Source organism: Peromyscus eremicus, chromosome 4 (assembly GCF_949786415.1).
Source record: "Peromyscus eremicus chromosome 4, PerEre_H2_v1, whole genome shotgun sequence".
Lineage (NCBI taxonomy): Eukaryota > Metazoa > Chordata > Mammalia > Rodentia > Cricetidae > Peromyscus > Peromyscus eremicus.
In genome coordinates, this window is record NC_081419.1 from 135,715,859 (window position 1) to 135,739,762 (window position 23,904).

General features: G+C 44.4%; 1 protein-coding gene across 1 annotated transcript in view; it reads right to left on the reverse strand.

Moving 5' to 3' along the window:
• The window catches only part of Ptprt (protein tyrosine phosphatase receptor type T), an 805,504-nt gene extending 796,420 nt beyond the window's left edge, over positions 1 to 9,084 (reverse strand). The window contains exons 1-2 of the mRNA XM_059258971.1: positions 9,045 to 9,084; positions 8,139 to 8,264 (exon numbers count right to left, since the gene is read on the reverse strand). Of these exons, the coding sequence (XP_059114954.1) occupies positions 8,139 to 8,264; positions 9,045 to 9,084 (166 nt within the window). The remainder of the gene's footprint in view (positions 1 to 8,138; positions 8,265 to 9,044) is intronic.
• Positions 9,085 to 23,904: the final 14,820 nt, after the last annotated feature.

Genomic DNA, 23,904 nt, shown 5'->3' on the forward strand with positions numbered 1-23,904 from the left:
GAAAATGCTTTTCAAAAAGCATATGAAGAAACATATTTATGTGTATTTGTATGCATGCATGACTTTCACTTTGTTCTCTGTAGCTATGTCTACTGTGCATAGCCCCTGCATGAATATGCATTGTTTTTACCATCATAAATCACACTGCAAATAGAAATCATTTAAAAAGATACTCAGTTGATGACAGAAACATGCACACAATTTATATTTCATTGTTCAGGATTCCAAGTCTGCCTCCTTTGCCATGGAGCTCCCATGATCTTGGATCAGTTATTTAATTCTCTGGGACCCAGTACACTCCGAAATGAAAAGGTGACAATATCTCTGAACTCCTGGGGAGTTGAAAATTAGATCAAATAGCTTCTAGCCTTTCCAATGCCCTCTGGTAAGTTCCTGTGTGGAAAAGGTGCCCTGGGCAGGGGGATGGGCAGGGCACTGATGTAGGATTGACTAGGCTTTAGCTTTCTTAGGTATTATAACAAATTACCACAAACTGGTAACTGTAGACAAGAGAAACCTATTCTCTTCCAGTTATGAAGGCCAAAAGTTCAAAATCAAATTGTTGGCTGAACCATGTTCCTACTTCAGGAAAGAAGCTTTTGCTACCTTGTCTAGCCCCTGCCTGCTGGACATCATTGGCCTTCCTTGGTTAATAGGTTCATCACTCCAATTTCTGCCTTTATCTTCATGTGACCTCTTGGGATCTGTGTGTCTCTGCCCCAATGCACTGGTTGGGTTTTGTCAGCTTGACATAAACTGAGACATATCTAAAAGTAGGGAAGCACAATTGAGAAAATGCCTCTATGAGATTAGCCAATAGGCAAACCTCTGGGAAATTTTCCCACTGATTGATGTGGGAAGGCCAAGCCCATTATTGGGGTCACCACCCAAATGCTGGTGGCACTGGATGGTATAATAAAGCAAGCTGAACAAGCCATGAGAAGCAAATCACTAAACAGGACTTCCCCACAGCTTCTGCTTCAGTTCCTGCCTCTGGGTTCTTGCCCTGAGTTCCTCTGACTTCCCTCAGTGAGGAACTGCAACCTGAGAGTTGTAAGATAAAGTAAACCCTCTCCTCTGCAAGTTGCTTTTGGTCATGGTGTTTTCTCACAGCAATAGAAACCCTAAGACCTCCTATCAGTAATATTAGACTGACACCCAACATAACCAGCATGGCCTCATCTTAATGAAATCATGGAAATAAGAACTCCAAATCATTTCCAAATAAGATCAAATTCACAAGTATTCACTAGCATTTAGAACTTCTACATGCCCTCTGAGGAGGCACAGCTCAGTCCATAGCTGATGACAGTCCTCCATAAATACTAGCAGTTAGAGAAAGGTGGAGATATGTGGCCTGGGAGGTCAAAGGCATAAAGGAGAGCCAAGAGCCATTGTGGAAGCTGTATCTACTCCCACAAGCAACTGATGGGTAGAAGTGAGCCTGTTGCTGAGTGTTCCATGCTCTTCCTGGATTATCCCCAGCTCCTGTCCTTTCTAACATTCCATTCAGGTAACTACTAAGCTTGGTATATTGTGGTGGTATTGTGTTCCCCAAAAATATTGTGAACCATAATAAATTTATCTGGGGTCAGAGAACAGACAGCCACTAGATACAAAGGCTAGAAAATGGTGGCACTCACACCTTTAATCCTAGCATTCCAGAGACAGAAATCCCTCTGGATCTCTGTGAGTTCAAAGCCACATTGAAAAGGCCAGGCATGGTAACACATGCCTTTAATCCCAGAAAGCGAGCCTTTAATTCCAGGGATGGTGGTAGAAAGCAGAAAGGTATATAAGGCGTGAGGACCAGAAACTAGAAGCATTTGTCTGGTTAATCTTTCAGGCTTTGGAGCAACACAGTTCAGCTGAGATTCATTCTGGATGAGGACTCAGAGGCTTCCAGTCTGAGGAAACAGGACCAGCTGAGGAAATGGCAAGGTGAGGTAGCTGTGGCTTGTTCTGTCTCTCTGATCTACCAGCATTGACCCCAATAACTGGCCTCAGGTTTGATTTTATTAATAAGAACTTTTAAAATTCATGCTACATCATATCTCTGTTCTCCCCGGATGTGTGTGGTCCAGAGAGAAGCTACTTAAAGTTAAGACTGTGGAGAGTTTGTCATAAGCTATAGAAAGGCTGGAACAAGAAGGCTGCATTTTGGGGGAGTTAAGCAGGGGAGGGAGGAAGTTTCCGATCCTGGAAGGGTTCAGAGAAGAACTTGCTGGGCCACCCTTTTGCAGAAGTACTTAAGAAGGGTCAGGCCAAAGACAGGATGTTGAGTGAGTACCAGGGCCAGCTAGATGCAGAAAAGGGCTCCCAGACTCAGAAAGAAGAAGGATTGTGAAAGGTGTCCTAGTTAGGGTTTCTACTGCTGTGAAGAGACACCATGACCACAGTAACTCTTATAAGGAAAAGCATTTAATCAATCGAGGCTAGCTTACAGTTTCAGAGGCTTAGTTAATTGTCATTATGGAGGGAAACATGGTGGCATGCAGGTAGACATGGTGCTGGAGAAGAAGCTGAGAGTTCTGCATCTTGATCCACAGGCAGAAGGAGACTCTGTGCCACACTGCGTGTACTTTGAGCATATGAGACCTCAAAGCTTGCCCCCACAGTAACACACTTCCTACAACAAGCCCACACCTACTCCAGCAAGACCACGCCTCCTAATAGTGCCACTTTCTATCACCAAGCATTCAAACACATGAATCTAAGGGAGCCATACATATTCAAACCACCACAGAAGGATTAAGGGGGTGTAGCAGAAGGCTTTCTGAGGAAATCATAATGACCAGCATAAGTCTCAAGATAGTCACAGAATAAATGACTAAACTTTAAGATCTTGACTCCCTGTAGGATCAGAATCAAAGTCAAGATGATATAAAGATGAGAAACATAGAATTTCTTGTGAACATGGAAGTGTGACCTGAGAGTCAGCCCCACTTCTTTCTTGACACCTAAATAATGTCCTATATACATGACAAGGAACCACCCAGACCTTACCACCTCAGACTCTAACCTTCTAAAATGACACCTATGGGCATGGAGATGTAGCTCCATGAGTAAACCACTTGCCATGTAAGCATGATCTCTTGAGATGGAGCTCTAGAAGCCACATAAAGAAGCTCAGTGTATTAGCATGCACGTAGAATCCTGGCACTGAGGGCTGGACAAAGGAAGATGCTTGAGGCTTGCTGGCCAGGTAAAGGAAAGAGATCTTCTCTAAAAACAAAACAAGGTAGAGAGCAACTGAGGAAGATACCCAAGGCTAACCTTCAAATGCACATCCAGGCATATATACACATACCATACCAATATACTAGCACACTTGCATGTGCGTGCATGCATGTGTGCGTGTGCACACACACACAGCACCTACAACACTTGCATTGTTATGTCTCTCCCTGAAGGATGCCCTCTGGATGAACCTCAGGATCACTGTATGGAAACCTTTAGCCCACGCCAAGGGTAAGTATGGCAGCTACCAGTTACATAAGACAGAGACCTAGAGAGGGTTTGTGGGTGGTGTACCCCTAATTCTATTCCTCTGTGATGGAACCATAGCCATGAGTCATGGAAAATGGGTCTGAAGCCTGGAATGCTGGCCCAAGAACTTCTCCACAGAGAAGATGAGGAAGAGTGTGATGGGGGATAGTACTGGATTCAGGGAGCTGAACTACAGCCTTTCTCAGGTAGCAATGCATCCTGGGAAGTGAGAAGCTTCTTTGGCCTTTTCTGACTCATGCCAGATCGGCTGCTAGATGTCTCTCCCTTGTGAAGGAGCACTGGGTATCAGTGGGCTTGAGGGAGGCACAAGATCTCAGGTGTTCCTACTCTGATATTTCCAGAAGGTTCAAGGACCAGAAAATAGTCTAGAAACAGCTAACACTGCCTGAGGCCTGCCTAGGCTGACAATTCACACTCACCTAGCCATCTCCAGGGAGCTCTCACAAGGATTTCCCAGTGAGAAGTAAGAAAACTGAGTCAGGAGCATCCAGGTGCCAGCATTGCTCAGCTCTGGCACAAGACTGGAATAAGTTAATCTGTCATGTGTGTTGTGGTTTGGATCTGAATTACCTCTAGAAGGCCCATGTGTGAAGGCTTGGTCCCCACTGCAACATTCAGAAGTGAGAATTTGGCGAAGTAACTGAATCATGAGGGCCCTAACCAATGGATTCATTTACTGATAGATTAACAATTGAGTGGACTACTAGAAAATAGGGGGGACTGAGGAAACTGAGCCAGACTAGGGGACAAACATCACTGAAGACATGACTTCCTCTCTCTGCCTTCTTGCTGCCTGGACTCCATGCGGGAAGGGGTCCTCTGTTTCACACCCTCGCTGCGCTGCATGGTGTTCTGAATGCTGGACCTACCTCAGGTCCAAAGCCATGGATCCAGCTCACCTTGGCCTGACCTCTCATAAGTGTCTCTTCCTTTAAGTTGCTTCTCTTAGGTGTTTTCTTGCAGGTGTTGCAATGCTAACATTGGGTCTGTAACAGGGCTTTGAAAGCAAAGAACTGGAGGTTACAATTAGATACCTGAGAACACCTCCTTCAGCTGCGCAGTGAGGAAAGGTTTCTACGGGAAGCTGCATGAGCTGAGACTTGAAGAAAATGATAAAGTGTAGAGAAAGCCATTCCAGTGATCAGAAGGAGCATGTTGAAAGGTCCCTCGCCAGGAAAGAAAGTGACATGTCCGATCATCAGACCAGTCAGGGTATCTGGAGCACTGAGAGGTAAGGAATGGCATTTGAAAAAGACACTAGATGGCCCAGGACTGGATAGGTCTCACATTGTGTGAATCATGGTCTTCTTAAAGGCCAAGCCACTAAAGAGATTAAGCTCCAAAATGACAAGATCCAATTCACCCAGGCCAAGTATGACATAGAGCTTGTCGCATAGAGGGGATCAATAAACAGCGAGGAACATCTGAATAAACAGACTCAAGCTAGATTTCAGAAGAGATGGAAGCTACTGGACTACAGAACATGAGTAAGATTTCAGCTGCTGTCTGTGAGAACAGTTTCTCTCCTAATCCAAATTCACTTCCATGCCTCTCAGCCTGAGCAGCACATGGAGCTGCTGAGATCCACAGGCGCCTCCTGACAGACTCATTCCAGCGATCACTATCAAATGCCTCTATTAGGAATGCTCAGAAGATTGTATTAGCATGATCCAATATTTACGAAATGACACTCTGCTATAATAAGGGGCTGAGAAAATTAAGATTAGAAGTAATGATCATGCCTTAGGGAGGGGGAGTGGGAGGGGAGGAGGAGGCAGCAATCTTACCAGGTTGTTTCCCAGAACCTTGGTTTTTTATCTGTAAAATGGGAAGGGGATGTGATCAGGATAAACATGTGATCAGGAAGCAGAGTGCCATGGGCCTTTAAATTGTCATTCACGCCTTTATTACTAAGCTCTCCAGGAAGTGACCCCATCCACGAACCCTTCCCGCACATTGTGCCACGGATGCTCTGTATGTCACACCACATCCCACAGGTGCTGAAGATGAAGCTGTGAACAAGGCTGCTGTGGTCCCCAGTCACATGGATCTCTCGTCTGAGGACAAGGAACCTTAGCCACAATGTGTGGGGGGGGAGAAATGTGCTACATTTACAGGAGTCTTTACCAAGAGCCACCCCAGACTGAATGGGGAGAGTAGGGACAGCAGGGCACTGGGACTGCTGTGCGTGAGTTCCTCAGGCAGGGGAGTTGGAATTTTCCGGCAACGGATAGGAGCCAATATGAAGCAAGCATAGGGGAAGCAGAAGTGGTGAGGGTGGAGATAAGCTGTCAGGGTCTGGAGGGGACAGGCGTCTCTGTCTTCTCAGAGCAGCAGGGGACCTCAAAGTCCTCAAGACAGAAGCTGGAGAGGGAGGAAGGGGCAAAGGGGAACAGACAGTCCTGTATCCCAGTAGAACCTCTTTGGCTCCTGTGTGGAGTGAACTCAAAAGAATAACTCAAAGAACCAGAACAAAGGTCCCCAGGTTCCCAGAAGACAGGCAGAGGTGGTCTGCAGCAGAAAAGGAGAGTCTAGGCGAAGGAACCAGGCAAACCTACAGTAGCCGGAGCTGAGGAGACGTTAGGATGAAGAGGCTACCAAACAGGGACAGGGGAGACAAGGAGAGCTGCTGGCTTCTGAATCATTCCAGAGAGTAGACACACAAGGGGAAAGGGTGAACGAAGAGATCACTTTCAGCTAGGCGTATTGGTAGACACTTGCAAGCCCTTCACTTAAGAGGAAGATCCTGAGTTTAAGGCTATCTCAAAAAGGAAAGAAGGAAGGAAGGGAGGGAGGGAGGGAGGGAGGGAGGGAGGGAGGGAGGGAGGGAGAGAGGGAGCAGGCAGGCCAATTTTGAAAATGTTGGATCCACAAGATGCTACATGATTTTGAGTGGGCTAATGATACAGAAAACACATGTATGTGTATGAATACACACACACACACACACACACATACTAGAATGCATACAAATGTACACATATATGCACTTACACTCATGTATATACACATTTATACACTGATGCATACACACATGGATGCATGCACACCCATCACCCATACACACATGCATACATATGCACACACATATATATACTGTAAGATCCAGATTTGATCAAACTCAAAGATGGCCAAGAGAGCATAGAACATGTAGGGATGGTGACACACACTATTAAGCCATCACTCAGGAGGCAGAGGCAGACAGATCTCTATGAATTCAGCAGCAGCCTGATCTACACAGTGAGTTCCAGGCCAGCCCTGGAATTACTTAATTAATCAAGCACAAGTGTTTTGAGCTCTTGGGATCCTAATGGGATGAATAACTGGGACTGCAGGAATGAAGTCAGCATTACTAAAAAATAATGGGGCAACAGATATAGTTTTCCCACACTGCCTTAGTCACTGGGACATGTGACAATTGATACCCTTGATCAGGCAAAATAAGATTCCACCTAACCTGAAATTTCCAATTTAGTACCTCAGCCTTCTTTCTTTCTTTCTTTTTGAGATAACCTTGAACTCAAGATACTCCTGAGAAATAGATATGATGCATGCCTTAGTAGGAACTATACAAATCCAGCCAGGGATCTCCTGCTTTGGAGCCCAGCTCAAAGTCAGAGAGGACACTTCTTCCTCCAGATTCTATCATCTCTGCCTCTACTTACTGACATCAAGAAACCCTCTTCCCAGAGTTGGCTAAGAGGACATGGCAGTGGGAATCACAGATGCTGTCATTATCTGTGTTCAGATAGAACCTGAATCAATGGTGTTAGAGAAGCTATCCATGAGGAGAGTACAGAACAAGCCCAAAGAACTCTAGTGCTTAAGGCCAGGTTGAACTAGCAAAGAATAACATGGGTGAGCCTCAGGGAGGGCTGAGGGGCTGGTGGAATATAAGACAGTATATGCACTACATGGAGTCACAGGCCAGGAAGTCTCCGCAATGTCTTCTCATGTCCTATAGCCAATTAGCTTTCCCACTGTTCAAAAGGATGATCTTAATTTTCACAGGGATATAGCACATCTTGGTTTACATCACCAGGCAAACTTGTTGGTATGCCCTGCCCAATTTACTAACTCTGAGTGTTCTCATTGAGTATGTATATACCTCCTCCAAATACATTCCCTAAAACCCAGCAGGTTCATCTCTCACAGGCCTGCCTCATGTAGGCATCCATCAAGAATTTATATTGGGTAAATAAGCTTGGGATTCTGGATATTAGGGCACTCACCAAAGTAGTAATAATTTAACAGTGGAAATCCCAAGATGTGTGTGTACAACCCATGCTTATGTGGCATAGAGGAAAGGAGCAAATTCATCTTTCTAAAACGTCATTACCATCAGACCCCACAGCAAAACTCAGTGATACCCTGTGCATAGATAGAGCTTAAAAATCTCCAAGTAAAAATAATCCCAAAAGTCTCTGGATCCTGATGGCATGTAACTATCACTCCATTCTAAAGAACTCAGTTAGCCTTGTCTGGACATGCCTAAAGATGGACAACTCATTACCTATATATTAACCTACTGTTCTCTCACTTCAATCCATAAAAAGGTCCTCCCTGTTGTGAGCCACTGTAAAAGCCAGCCACCTCCATCTCAGCCCCAAACATGATGGGTCACATACCTGTGGGCACAGCTGGGTCCAGCATTGGCTTCTCCCATGTGTTAATCTGCTCCCAGGTAAACCCATTGGTCCCCAGAGCCACGCTATATCCACAGTTGCTGTAGTGCTCATCAAAAGAACAGCCACCTGTAGACAAAAGAGAGATGGGTAAGTATAGCCCATACAAGAACCTTAGTTAATTACCCCTTCCCAATCAGCTCTTCATTTATAGGTTTGAATTTTAAACTCTAGAGAGATGTTGGAGGAAAAAAATAACCAAACCAAAAAGAAGAAGAAGGAGGTAGGGAAGAAGAGAAGGGGAAAGAGAAGAGGAGAAGAGGAAGAGGAGGAGGAGGAAGAGGAGGAAGAGGAAGAGGAGGAGGAGGAGGAGAAGATGAAGAAGAAGAAGAAGAAGAAGAAGAAGAAGAAGAAGAAGAAGAAGAAGAAGAAGAAGAAGAAGAAGAAGAAGAAGAAACCAAAAGCAGGCAAATTAGATTTTTATATTTGCTTTGGTGCTCCCAAGAAAGGTTCTAGCATCTGAGAGCCCTGCCCCTACCCCAGCATTTAAGAAAGTTAATAAGGCTAGTTACATTGATTGCAATCTGACTTCCTGAGAAAGTAAATAGCAATGTCTCATTCTGAGTAGGAAAAGTGAATGCCATGGCATGTCTCTGTAATGGCTTCCTGCTACAGGCAAGGGGTGCTGGGATGCTGCAGAATAAACAGGAACTTCAGAGTACAGCAGGACTACATGACACCTCAGCTTTGCAAAACTGTGATTTTTTGGCCACCTGGTTCATCCCTGGGGTGGGGAGTGGGGTCTCGGTTTCCCCACCTGTGGAAGGAAATATCCACCTTGTAATATGTCCTTCAATGGATTGACTATGAAAAGTGAACACAGAATATACTCTGAACCCCCACACACACCTTCTCCCCTGTAAATGTAGACTGAAAACCCATGCTTCATGGTGTTTAAAGAAGCCGATGAGGAATTAGACAACCATGCATTTGGAGGATGAGAAAGTCAACAGTAAGTGCTTCTAGAGTCTCCCCTAAAGTTCAAACCATCCATCACCTGATATTATACTGTGTCCATTTCATATTGGCAAGGATAAACTTAGCATATATTTGGGCTGTAAGTCCGTTCAAGGTGACATTGAAAGAGATAAAAGATTAGAATAGAGGCTCCAATAAGGAGAGCTGCTGTGACCAGAAACGGGAGCCCACTACTCTGAAGGAGAGAGTTCACAGGGTGCTGGAGGAGAAGAGAATTTTCCCAGGTGGAAGGTCGGAGGAAAGATATCCCAAAGGGAGCACAGCCTGGTCCACAAAAGGAGCTGGTGCCCACTAGCCTGAGCCTGCAGTGGCTTCCTGGCTGGTCATCCACACATACCCACTCACATTCTAGTCCGCCTCTTCTCTGTGTTGTCTCACTGGTGTTCAGGACTGCCCTTCTCTAAACACCCCTCTGTCCCCATCACAAGCTGAGCCATATCCACTGCAGTGTCTGTGTCCTCCTCCAATTCCTATGTTGGAACTCACCCCCAAGGAAGTGCTATTACGAGGAGGGATTTTAAGGAGACACTTAGGTTATGAGGGTTTGGCTCTCATATAGGGGCTGGATAAAGGAGGCACGAGGGAGCATGCTCACCTCTTCTGTCAAGTGAGAAACTGTCAAAGAGGGAAGGTCAAGAGGATAACAGAATACATATGACATGAAAGCAAAAGACGGCCTATTGTGAGAAAGGATGACAGGAGAGGACCAGGGGGATGGAGAAGGGGGAGGAGAAGAGATCAATGAGCACAAAGTGCATGTGAAAATGTCATAATCAAATCTATGATTCTGTGTGATAATTAAACAAAACTAGTGAAATGTAAATAAAATGAAGAGGAGGCAATGTGGAAAAGAAGCTGTCGCCAGACCCTGGGTCAGTTGCTGTCTTGACTGTAGACTTCCAAACCTCCAGAATTGTGAACAAATTTTCTTCCTATTTTTTATAAATCATTCAGCTTAAGGTATTTTGTTATAGTCACTTGAGCAGGTTTTGACGATACCCCAATGAATGCTGGGCTAAGCAATGAAGGGCTGAACCCATTCAGGAGATGCAGGGGTTGAGGAGTGCTTTGCAACAAATAAAAGAGTTACACAAGCAAACATCTAAGAGAGCCAAGAAGCACAACCAAAACTGAAATCTGCAGTAAGATCAGTGGGAAATTTCTTTAGTAAAAAGAGCGTGGGAAATGACTGATGTACTGGTGGAGAGAAAACGATTTGCTTTTGTGTTGGGACTCTCTAATTCAACCATGTCTCATGTGACAGAACAGATAGCATGCTGGCACTGGCCTCACAGTGTTTTCCAGAGAGATGTATGAAGCTTAGTAAGGCAGACCAATAACAAACAAGCACGTTAAAGGATAATTACAAATATAAACATGCACTACAGAGGCCACAGTTGGGAGTGGGTGAGAGAATCACTAAGTTGGAGTGGTACACGATTTCTAACCATGAATTGGAAGCAGATCTGCACTATAATGACCCTCCACCATGCCAAACTCTTAGAGACGGGCGCTACATACAGAAAGTATCTCTGCCATGCAGTCCTTGTCAGTTTCTCTGATGCTGCAAGGGCCTTCGTGGCTGAGGCTGCAAGAGGTAGTAACCAAAGAAGAAGGAGTGACAGCAGAAGGCTCCTTCAAGAAGAGCAATCAAGGGCAGCACCATATTCTAGCTGGAGCTACTGTTTTCTTAGGATAGCTAGACTCTGCTTTCTGCCAGAATTTGTCATGGCTTATACATATCTTAATATCTCATCACAAAACAGTTCTAGATACAGGCTCCTTTGTCACACACACACACACACACACACACACACACACACACACACACACACACCTGCATCTCAGCCAGTCCCACAGTAAGGACTTTTACAGGGTTCCCAGCTTCTCAGCAAAGAAGAGAATATGACCAGAGGAATATAAGTTTCCATTTGCACTCTGTGTGAAACCTAGAGTGCAGAGCATGTTGAGGAGACGCTGTCTCACTGGTCACCATCCCGCTGCATCAGCCCAGTATATTCAGAAGCAGGATGTGTAGCATGGTGACAGTGAGGACCGGGAAAAGGAATAGCAAAGCTGGGTAGGTAGAAGGAGGGAGTTGGAGAACCATGATTTAATTTCGTACATGCCCATCTGCCTAAACGTGGCTATGTGCCTGACTCTGAGCTCCTGACTCCTCTGTCAATGGGGAAAGTTTCCCAGGTACCAGATACTGTGTTTTTATAATAAACGCCAAACTGTCTGAGGAAAATGACAACCAGTCCGTGAACACAGATCAGACAAGGAATATCCGTGACGAACCTCATATCCCGTAATGAAACGCCACCCCTATCTGAAACTACATCCACACAAGAAGTGCACAGTGAGTCTCATGAGAATGCTTCTCATAATCCTTTTCAATATAAATTGATAGCATCACTCAAACACATGCATCAGGAGAAACAAACCACTGTGCCCAGTGCCAACCAACATAGATACCTCCTCCCTGCTCATGTGGCTTGATGCAGTGTTTCAAACTACTAAAGAGAAATATATACTTAAGGATGATTTCTTAAGCAATCATTACCATATTTTCTTCCTCTCGGACAACAGATAAAGAATCAGAGTGGTCATGAGCTTGAGACTGGGCACTCTGACAGCAGGTGACATAACCTGCTAGAGACAACTTCCTAACCATTCCCATTTAGTTTCTGGTATACAGGAACAAGATAGCCACAAGGAACCTTCTCGTCATAACATCTAAGTATTCTAGAGGATCAGAAGTAACCAGGAACCCCCAGGGGCCATAGAGATGCAGAAATGGCAATAAACCATGTTGCCATGGACATGTTCCTTAGGAGTCACCAGGAAAGAAGAGAAGAAATTCAAGCTCCCCCCGAACCCAGTGCAGGAATCATTCATCGAATCCTCATGTCCTTAAGATGTCTTGTAGGTGATGTTGATCATCCAAAAGTTACATCTATCTGTCTTCCCTAGAGACCATAACACAAAAGGCCAAGCCATCTCTGTAGGCATTTGTGGCAGGCCACTTAAGGAAGATATACGGTTGGAAAGACTCCCCAAAGAAACTCATTTGGACACTGACCTTATTCAGACCCTTAGGTGTCAGCAGACAGTGTCAGGTAACTGCTGTCAAATCTAGCACAGTCATTTGGGGAGGAAATAACACCTTTGCCTCTACATCCGCCCCAAGATCGAGCTCAGGCTGCCACCATCAAGCATGATGGAGACTCAGAGAATCACAGGAGGACAGGGAATGGCAACCACCACCCAAGGACTCTCCTCTTGAACAGATGAGCTATTTCATTGGGCAGGTTGAGGTCAAAATGTGGCAAAAACCCCAGATGCTCTGAGGCAAGTCAAACATAAAGTCAACAGAGAAATGGAAGACTGTAGCAAGGAAATTGGATTTTGAAAATCCATTTGGATTTGGTAATGTATAGCATATCAGCATCTGTAAGGGAGTAAAAATTGTGCGGGGATACATACTTTAGGAGACATTAAAGCATAAATAAGGTTTATAGTGCCAATCAGAATTTTTTTTTAAACATGAGCTCTTCTTTTGAAAATGAGAGAGGAAAAGAATTCAATAAAAATATAAATGTGCCTGCCTCTGCATTTCTCAGATAGGATCCTATGTATCCCAGAGCAGAATTAAGTTCAGAAGAGGGACGAAAGATGTGTTACCTTCTGCTGTGTGCCAGGCACTGTATGTGAGCTGTGTCGATGTATATGTAAATCTGTTTGCATATGGAAGCAGAAAACTCCAACCCCCTTCTCAAAGACAGGGCTTGGCAAACTTTTCTACAAAGGACTAAATAGTAAATCTCTTTAGCTTTGTGGCTACATGGTCTTTGTCACAACTGCTGAGCCCTGCCTTTGTAATACAAAAGCAACCATAGCCAATATGGAAACAAGCAGATGTGGCTGTGTTCTCTTAAAACTTTATATATAATAATGGAGATGGGCACATTTTGCCCAGGGATTGTCACCTGTCAGTTCTTGTTCTAGGAAAATGGCTTTGTTGGCTCCCTTTCTACACAGAACCTCATCGCAGAACTCCCAAGGGACTTAACCAGCTGGAGAAAAAGCATGACATCACAATTAGCAATAACAACAGTGACATCCCTTTTTATTATCAACCATTTGCGATCAGCCATTACCCACACTATCTTCAACTGGTGATGCGCCTATCCCATCTTTCAGAAGCAGCATCATGGACCCCCTAGAAACAGCTCAAACACATGAAGAAGAGGAAGCGGGGCACTAGCACTGGCATTGTGGAACCGAAGCTTCCCAATGCTCCAGCACACCTCTTTTAGAATACTCCATATTCAGACTCTGAGTCTCATCCTGCTTCTTCTAGAATAGAAAGTGGTGCCTTTAATATCCAGCCGTGAAGCTAAGTAAAGATAGGAAACTAGGTCAAACATAAAAAAAGAAAATTATTTTTAAAAAGGTAGAGATTTGCCTTTGGTTTTGCTCTATATGATCAGTACTACTTGTGGAGAAACTCACAGTGTTGACAAACATGACCAGAAACTGAGGCGATCTGGCATGGGGGTAGCAAAGAAACACTTCCTACCCTGGCCTGTGTAGCTAGAACAGAACATACTAGAACTTCACAGAGCACCATGCCCATGGAGCTCAGATAACACCTCTGGTGGCATAGGATGTGAGACATTTGAGGTCACAGGATGGTGTCATTCCAGTTCCAGGTTCCAAAGATCTAAGAGAACATAAGCAAGCCATGGGAGTCTCCACCAAAGTCAAGCCACAGCATGGGCTTGACTTTATGCAATGAGTAGTTGAATACATTAAAGTGGACCTTATTCATGGTGAAGTGCCAGGCTGGAGCCCTCACAGGGAAATGCAGTCCATCTATGCCTTTGTCTTAGGGGTCACAGTGAACTCAGTGAACCTTTCACTAGGAGAGGGACTGGGGGCTCAGTGTTCAGGCTGGGCCTTTTAAGAGTATTTATCCCAATTCTGCAAAGGTGGAGACTTGAAACTGAGTGAGAAGGGAAGTCAAATAGTGAGCTAAAAAGAAACCATCAGGCCACCTTGGAAGAGAGAAGGTGAGAACAGGACAGACAGACAGATAGGACTAGAAGCAGCAGCAGAGAAATTAGAATTGTAGCAACAGGTGCTGGGAGATTATCCTGCTATGGGCTCAACTATGATGGGCAATGCTCTGGGGTCAGGGAATGGTGATACAAGGGCGAAAGGACAGAGGAAGAATGCTATGGAGCAGATGCTAATCTAAGGGATGATAACATAGATAGTACTCTGTGCCAAGCATGGTGCTGGTCACCTATAATAGTCATTTAATTATCACAACCACTGCATGAGCTAGACATGCTCACTGATGGCCATGACATGCATGAAGAAACTAACTCATAGAATGCTCCAAAACTGTTGCCCAGGATCACACAAATCTCAAGTGACAAAGCTTGACTTTGAACCCAGACTATCTCAGTCTACACACACACTTAGTCATTAGACTAGGACACCACAGCAATTAACATTCCTTTTAAGCAGAACTGGTTGAGGTAGCTACACCACTCTTCCTCAGTCCTGAGCCAGCCTTTGAGTCTTCTACCCCCAAATAACTCACTGCTGCAAGCCTACACTGCGCTAGTCCTCAATTCTAGAGATCAAGGCACAGGATCAGGCTCTTTACCTTCAGCTTGACATGGAGACCATGATGTAGAGGGTAGGATCGGGGATGGAGTTGGGAGCTCAGAATCAAGCAGGAAGGTCCCTTGCTGGAAGATAGTATGAGCTTCATGTATCACTCACAGATGTGTAGATAGCTAACACTAAACACTGAAGGAGCTATATAGACTCCTGATATAGCAAGAATACATGGGTACAGGGAACGAGAAAGAGAGACGTGATCAAATTTGTTCTTATTTTTCAGATTTGTTTTTATACTATATATAAATGTGGGTGACTGCATGTATGTTTGTACATGTGCCTGGGTCCTGCAGAGGCCAACAGCAGGCATTGGATCCCCTGGAACTGGACTCATAGGTAGGTGTGAGCCACCATGCAAATCCTTTGCAAAAGCAGAAATTGCTCTTAACTAATGAGCCATTTATCCAGTTTTTATTACTTTTTAACTGGAATGGGGTGTCAAACTTTTTCCATGAAGGATCAAGGAGTAAATATTGTCAGCTTTGTGGGTTGTATTCGTCCACTCACGCTGCCATAACAAAATGCCATAAACTAAGTCATACAAAACAGACATTTGTTTCTTCGAGCTCTGGAGACTAAAGTTCCACACAAGGGTCTGACTTTCCTTGGTATGCTTACACAAAGAAAGCTTGACTTCTAGGATCTCTTCACTGCATAGGGAGCACTGACCCTACCCATCCCCATGACCCCATCTAACCTTTTCACAGGCTCTGTATTCAAACATAATCATGTTGGAAGTGGGACTTCAGCATATGGATTTCAACACAAGACTCTAAGGAAGACAAAACACAGTCTACAACAGTAAATTCATTTCCCATTATTTTGTAATAAATTACCACAAATGCATCAACCTAAAACTCCTATTTGATATCTGCAGCATTTATAAGGCACAAGCCCAGATATTGGCAAAACTGTTTCTCTTCTTCCAGGATGGAAAAGAGGTGCCCTCAGAACTGTATTCTTTTGGGACCTTGGGATTCTCTTTAGAACTCACACGGCTTTTGGTGGAATCCAGATCCTTAGGTTGCAGGACTGAGGTCCAATCTCTCTGGATAGCTACACCAGCAGCGACTCTCAGCTCATGGGTTCTACCCACAGTTCCTGGCCATGAGCCTTCTGTTTCAACCTCTTCCTTAAAGGAGGGTTTCATTCTTCTGAATAGCTCATCTGATCACTTGGACTTAACTGTGGTCAAGTGATTTGGGACCTTAGCTACAGTTTCTCACCTTTGTCACTAATATAACCAAGGAGTATGCACAATGCCATGTAGGGAATGGGGACTCTACAGAATGTAGATTCCTGTGCAGCTCAGGAATCTTTGGGACTACCTCCTGGTTCTGCTTAGCACAGTGGCCCCAAGCTCTGTTGCTAATGCTCAGCACAGCTGTATTCTATAGATAGATAGATAGATAGATAGATAGATAGATAGATAGATAGATAGATACATACATACATACATACATACATACATACATACATAGAATGATCTTGTTCTACTTGAGATGGTTCTTATTAGATAATTCAGGCTAACCTCAAATGCACAGTCCTCCCACCTCTGCTTCCCAAGTTCCAGGATTGCTGTTGAGAACCACCACACCCAGTATTCACTGGACCTAAAACTGCATATAATCCACTTGTCATAAGACAACATTCCTTTATCATCCTAATCATTTAAAAATCCAAAACCCGTTCTTCTCGGGCTATACAAAAGCTAGGGAAGACTCAGGTCTGAGATGAAGACTACAATCCTAATTCAGTGGCATGGACATTCCCAATGCTAACATGATCACTGAGTTTCAATATAGTACCTCCTGCTATCACCTGAGTGTCTGATGCAATGTGATTTTTGACACTCAATTCCCATTTCTTAGATGTAGAATGATTCTTCCTTTCTCTGGGAAATGGAGAGACATGCCCACTGTCTTCTGATGCCACACACCTGGCCCTAGAAAAAGGGACCACCTGAGTGAAGATGCTAAGGCCCCTGACTTAGAAAAGCACCCCTGACTTAGAAAAGCTGATGCTGCCACTACCCAGACGAGAAAATGGAGACCAGAGCAGAAGACATACACAGTATCAGAGGGAGGGCACAGCTGAATTCAAATCACACCATGTCTGCCAACCAAGGCAAAATCCAAGGAAGGTTCAGTTATACACTTTGTGAGGCCAGCACAAAACTACAATACAGAATACCATGCTGTACAATTAAGAAATCAAGAGAGCAATAGCAGTGCATTAAGCCAGCTGTTGGGGCCTGAGTAACCACAGTTTGCAGGCGCAGGAAGCAAACCCTGTTTTACGGACACACACATCTAAAGAGCTTCAGCCCCCGAGTCATTGAGATTCTACCCTTGTGCCGACAGATGCTCTGAAGGCTGGGCAGGATCTAAGTAGGGCTTATTAATTGTGAGCAGCGTATCGTGGGGAGTGCAGTCTTGCCCCCGGAATGAATGTAAACCAGCCTTGCATAAATTGAATTTCTTTTTTGAATATCTAATTGAATTTGCAAAAGTGTGTGCCAGGGGGGTGTTTAAATAAGTGCACAAATATGATAAGAAGGCCTTCACACCATTATATCTAATTCAGTAAGCAAAAATAATGGCAGGGCACGTTCCAATTAGTGTTTGATTTATTTGCTTTAACAAATCCAATTAGTAGAATGTTTTATAAAGTCATCCAATGTCAAATACTCATGGACTCAACAGATAGAAACAATAGTCCTAATAGAAAAAAAGGATGTTTTAGAGCTCATCAGATGGTGGATTTGTTATAAATAAGATGATGCCTCTCTGATGGCATGGACATTCCCCAAAGGACAAGGAAATATTGTCTGACCCAATCAACAGGTTCTTCCTTGTCAGGGTCTGAGCAGCAATATGGCCCACTAGAAACGAAAGTAACAAAGATGGGAACCAGTCAGGAGATTTCAAGGAAGAATAATAAACTTTCTGCGGAGTGTCTCTGAGACCAGCAGTGTGTTTGGAAATCAAGGCAAGGCAGAGCACCATGGGAAAACCATAGGGCAACAGAGGCTGTGATGTCCTCAAATTAGAATCAATCTGCTTGTACCTTTGCTGGGTTCTGGTTTCATCCTATGAAGATGAGCACTGAGTTAGTGACTCAAAAACATACTTACCTTCTTTGGAAGAAGCTACTCTTGGTCCAGGGAGACACAGCACAGGGGATGGTTAAACTGTAGACCCTGGAGCCGGCCATTAAACTCTTCTGTTTGACTAACTATATGACCTTGGCCGATGTCAACTCCATGGGCCTCCCTTTTGTCATCTGTAAGCCTAAGATACTAATTGCTTCCACCTCCTAGCACTGTTAAGAGGATTGAATGAACTTAATATCTGTAAAGACTTGGAACAGCCCCTGGCACACAGTAGGTACCAGGTGAGTACTTGATACATTAATATTTAATCTCTGTGTATGAATTTAAAATGGAAATATTAAATGTTTTACATGTACTTAGCTTGTAAAAATCTTTCAAAGCAAAGCATATCTAAGTTTGTCTTGTGTGTCCTGGATGGATGGGCAGTGTCCATAGTGACAAGTAACTGCACAGGAACCCCAATACCCTCAGCACCCTCAGGCAAGACAGAGTCTCCATGGCCCATGTTTCTTCACTTGTAACAGAAGCAATAAGCAAGCCCTCTCCTAGAACCCCTTGACTTCTGAATCCTACCAGAACATGACCGTATCTTCCTTCATAATACCCAGTTGCAGTGGAAATTAGAACCTCAGATCAGCTTCTTTCTACAGACTGCCTGACCTTTGTCTAACCCACAGTGTCATGTGGCAGCAGATCTCTACCTTCTCTCATGCCCAAGTCTACTGGGTACCAATTTGTACCTAGGCACTGTAATACTGTATGACTGGGAGAGACTATGATAAAGAATATGGAAAGCTTTCTCTGCCTTAACCTACCAATGAGAGGATGACTCTTAGAAGAGTCATCTTCAGTCACAATAGACAAAGAAGGCTCAAGCTAAGGGTCAGGGAGAGAATCCAGTCAGCCAGCAAAGAAGCCCTGACTAACCAGCAATTCTTTCCGCCCCCAAACAGCATGGGAGCAGACACAAGGACTCCACTGCCCTCTCAAACATAAAGACCAAAGGATCAGCTGGTCCAGCAACTAATTTTACAGGTGGGTAAACAGACAAAAGTGCAAAGGCTACAGAGAGAAGGGTCCAGAGCTGGGACAGAACTCAGAAGCCCTGGCCCCTGGCCAGACCTCCGCCCACTAAGCTGCCAGAAGAGCATCTTTGATCTTTTCCCACACAACAGTGATGTCTCTTTCACTTTTATTTAGAGGGAGCAGCGAAAGACAGAGAGGACCATAGGTCATGCCCCATCTCGGGTAGAAAACTTTCCATACTTTGGGGTAAGGAGAGCAAAGTTTCTGGCCGGAGCCCTCAGCATCAGAAGTCCTCAGAAGCTGAAGCCAAGATCCCGGCACGCTCGGAATCTTTGCACTTCCAGCTCTCCCCATTCCGATCATACATGGGGCTTCATGAGGCTCACTCCAAATGATTCTCCATTCAAATTCAAATCCCTGGAGAAGACTTCTCAAATATTCAGACAAAAAAAAAAATACCCCCCTCCCCTCTCTAATTATTCTCTACCATGCCACTTGGTTTACGCTTGATGGGGCTGCTGCCTCTACACTCTAGCTACACTCTCCAGTTGCTTACCAACTCATCTGCTAACTTCCAGTGGGAGGTCCACCTGTCTAAGGTAAGAAGCCTATGTTCATTTTTATTCAAGAATGAATGAATGAATGAATGAATGAATGAATGAATGACGAAGCTTCAGGGAGGCAAAACTCAGTAAAAGATAACGATATGCAGGTTGATTCTAACCTTGAGCTCTTACAGCCGGGCCCCATTTCCTGCACACTCTCTACTGCCTTCCTGTCATGATAGACTGTGTCCCCCCAAACTGCAAACCAAAATAAGCACTGCCACCCCAAGGCTGCTTCTTGTTCGGCATTTAGTCACAGCACCGAAGGGAGTAACTAGCATACTCACCTGGGAGAGAATCTGGGGAATAAGAGCTGTTGGGAACCCAGTGAGGAGGAGAGAGGCTGGCAAACTTGGCTTCTGAACTGAGAGACCCCAGTAGGAATTACTCTCACATCATTTAAAGTGACCTCAAATGCCACCCTGGGAAAATCAGCCTTCTGTGCCCACCCCATATGTTCCTGATGAGGACTGCCTTAATTTCCTGAGAGCCACCCTGATTTGCTCTTTGAGATGTAAAGTGCAGCTTTGCAAAATGAGAGCCTGAGTCTGAAGGTGGTTAAATGACTTCCCTGTGTCTACCTTACAAAAGACAAGAGTCGTGATTAGGACAAATTTTGGTTCAAACTCAAACACAAGCTCTGTCAACTCTATCAAATGTCTTTTGTGTGGAAACACCAGTGGAACTGGGCAGCTTGGAAATCCCCACTCCTCCCTATGACCCTCTGGATTTACAACCCACATTTGGATTTCATTCATCAATAAACTGTCTACTGGAAGCAAGGCATTATTTTAGGTATCTGAGATAAAGCAGAGACAAACAGAAATGGCCCTCTCTTTCCCATAGAGCTCACATTTTAGCTGGGAAGACCAATAGTGAAGCACAAAGATAAACAGCTAGAGAGGTATGCACTTAGGCTCTTCTCATAACAGAACGCTTTCAACATTTAATACAAATCCATAAGATGTCTACAGAAAGTGATCCTTACTAAATATTGTATTTTATGGCCCCAGCATCAAGCCAGGTATTTCTCTTTGTTGTTGTTGTTGTTGTTGTTGTTGTTGTTATTGCTGTTTTGTTTTGTTTTGATTTGATTTTTTTTAAAGGGTTTCCGTGTGTAACAGACCTAGCTGTCCTGGAATTGGCTTTGCAGACCAGGCTGACCTTGAACTCACAGAGATGCACTTGCCTCTGTCTCCTGAGTGCTGGGATTAAATGTGTGTGCCACCACCAGCCAATGCCAGGTGTTCTCATGGTCTTCCTGGATCATAGCAGACATCCCACAAGGCAGGAATTAATCACTGTGAAGATGAGTTAACTGAGAACATAGCAACTTCAGAATCCAGTCCACATCCCTCTGTCTGCTGATCCTGACAGTTTTCTTTCCCCAGAGGCCATCATCTGTCTATTTCACAATGTCATGCTTACAAAAGCCTAAGACACAGCAAGGTCCAGCTGATGGATACAAGTTCACATACTTTAATTTTATAAGTATATTAACATTTAATTATCTAAAGTAAGGACTAAGTTCCCACACATTCATTAAGCCTGGTAATAGCATCCAGAGTTCCATAAATCACCAAACTGGTAACTAGGCAGATAAAATATTTACTGAGGTCTGAGTATTATGCTAAATATAATTGCTTGTGGAAACCCCTCAAATAGTTCAGCTTTGGCAAGTCAGGCTGTGGTGGCCAGATGGGCTTCCTCTACCATGACCTTAGATGGGCATTAAATGTCGAATAAAAGGATTTTAAGGCCAAAGCATAAAGAGGCCTCAAATAATTTGAAGCTTAAATCACTCAAATGCCAGTACTGAGTCAACCCACAGATTTTGGTCTCGGGGCCGGTGAGGTTAACTGTTGTGACAACTATATTAGCTTGTCCTCAGTTCAGCCAGCCAGCCTGTCCATTCTCAAATATTGACACTTTGGTTCCCTGCAGAGTTAACTCACCAGGCAGAGGCAGATGCCAATGAAGAGGGGGCACCATACCAGGAATTAAAGAAGTACCCTTTGATGGCCACTTCAAAAGGCAAGGAGATTGCTCGCCAAGGTGCCTAGCAGAAAACAGACTCAGTACCTCCAAGCTACATCATCTTGGCCTCTCGGATTCCTGAAGTTCACATCCAGGACACACAAACACATTTCTCATCTCTAGAACAAGCACTTAGCAGTTTTCAGCTATGTGCACATTTTTTTTTTAATCTGCAAAGGCCCAAAGCAGAAGTTTAGCCCCCGCCAACATGACTTCACCTCGGGCAAAAACTCTTCGAAACAGAAATGAACTTCTACCAAAGCTGCCACTTGCTAAATCACATAATAACTCATGACCTGACAGGACAAGGAGGCAGGTGGTCCTGAAGATTGAGGATCTGCCTGGGAGAAAAGAACCTTGCATTAAAGACTTGGCTTTGCCACCAGCTGGCTACATGACCTTGGCCAAGTGCACTCCGTTGAAGATGGATCTGGCTGGAAGCTCCTGGCTGTCTCTTCTAGAACCTCACCTCAGTGACCATGAAACTCCTGGAAAGGGGGGAAACTTTCAGAGGGAGTGAAAAGAAACTAGCATAGTAATGAAACAGGGAAGAAGATGGGGAGAAAAGACGATACAATTACAGAAACTGAAATGAATTTTGAGATGCAAATGACAAACTTTCTCTGTTAGATCCTTGTTAGAAGCTACAGGAAAACTGTTAAACCTCTGCCTAGAATTAACTAGACTGGCGATGTCAACACCCAAGTTCAAAAACATGCCACATCTAATGATTAGGAATCTAATCATGTCACTGGTCTCAACAGAAGACCTGGTTTAGATTCTCTCTCCCTCTCCTGATGCCCCTACCTACAGTCATGAAATAGAATCTTTGGGAGGAAAATAAGAATCATAAATTATGAAAATGAGTTCAAGAGAAATAGAAAAAGAAAGCATTGTTATCATTTAATGGAAAGAGCACTAGCATGGACTAGCGAGCATTACATGTCCTCGTTAAGGGGCTGGGAGATGGTTTAGTCAGTGAAGTGCTTGCTGTACAAGTCTAAGGACCTGAGCTCAAGCCCCGGAGTCTAAGTGAAAAACCTATGTGTGGTGGTGTGTTCTCATAATCCTAGAGTTGGAGAAATGGAAATAGGCAAATCCCTGGGAGTTGCTGGCCAGCCTGCCAGGCTAAATTGGTGAGTTCCAGGCCAGCAAGAGACCCAGAGACCTTGTCTTAAAAAATAAGGTTAACACTTAACTGAGGGATAATGCCAGAAGTTTGCCTCTGGCCTCTACATGAATATACACACAAATCCACCACCACCACCCCACACACACATACACATATTCTCTCTAAAACAAGAGGACAAAGCCACAGAGAGAGAAACTGAGGTAAAATGAAAAGATGACAGGATTAGGTGATAAATTTTTAGATTCTCAAAGACTCTCAGAGAAAGTAAATAAAACGCAAAGCACGGAACCAACAGCAGCATAAATGCCCACATGTCAAGCCCTCCCACCTCAACATTGGAGGAAATGGACAAGGAAATCGAAAACAGCAGACAGACCACAGACATTGTCCCTCATTGCATTGGACCAAATAACACAATCTGAGCCCGTCCAAAAAGCCTAGGATCACCACAGGATCCATTCTTAAAAGAATTGCTCAGTATGAAAATAATTAATGAACTCTGGAAGATCCAGGAGTATCTGCCAGTTGGGATGTCAGGGTCAGGATAGAAGGGCTGGGGTGGGAGGGTGGGTCTCACTTGAGCATCCTTTCTTTTTGCATCAACAGCTCTCCTACCTCACTGTTGTAAGCATCTAGTAGAGCTCTCACTCTGGAAGGGCAGGAGCTGAGAGCAGAATGAAAAGGGGGGAAACAGTAACATGGCTTTGAAGATGAGTACCAACAGCAATACCCCAAATAACAAGCCACCGTGAGCCCCGTACAACTCATGCTGAAAAGCTGACTCAGCTCTAAGGCCAGCACAAGAGATGCATCTTCTGTAAGCCACCAAGTCTTTGAACACTTCCTAGAGATGGAAAGATCTGGAAGTCTGAAGAAGGCTGAGCAGAGAACCCTCCTTGGTCGTCCAGGGCCCTGGCCATTACAGATATAACACCTGTCAACTCTAGAACAGGAGCTGTATGGTGACATGCCCTGCTGAGGAAGCAGAGCACGTCCAATGGGTGAAGAGGAGCCTGAAGGATCCGTGCTGCCCAGCCCATCACCCAGGACCTGGGACCAGTCACTTATCCTTTCCCAGAGTGATTTTTTTCATCAGAATATGATAATTCTGTGACT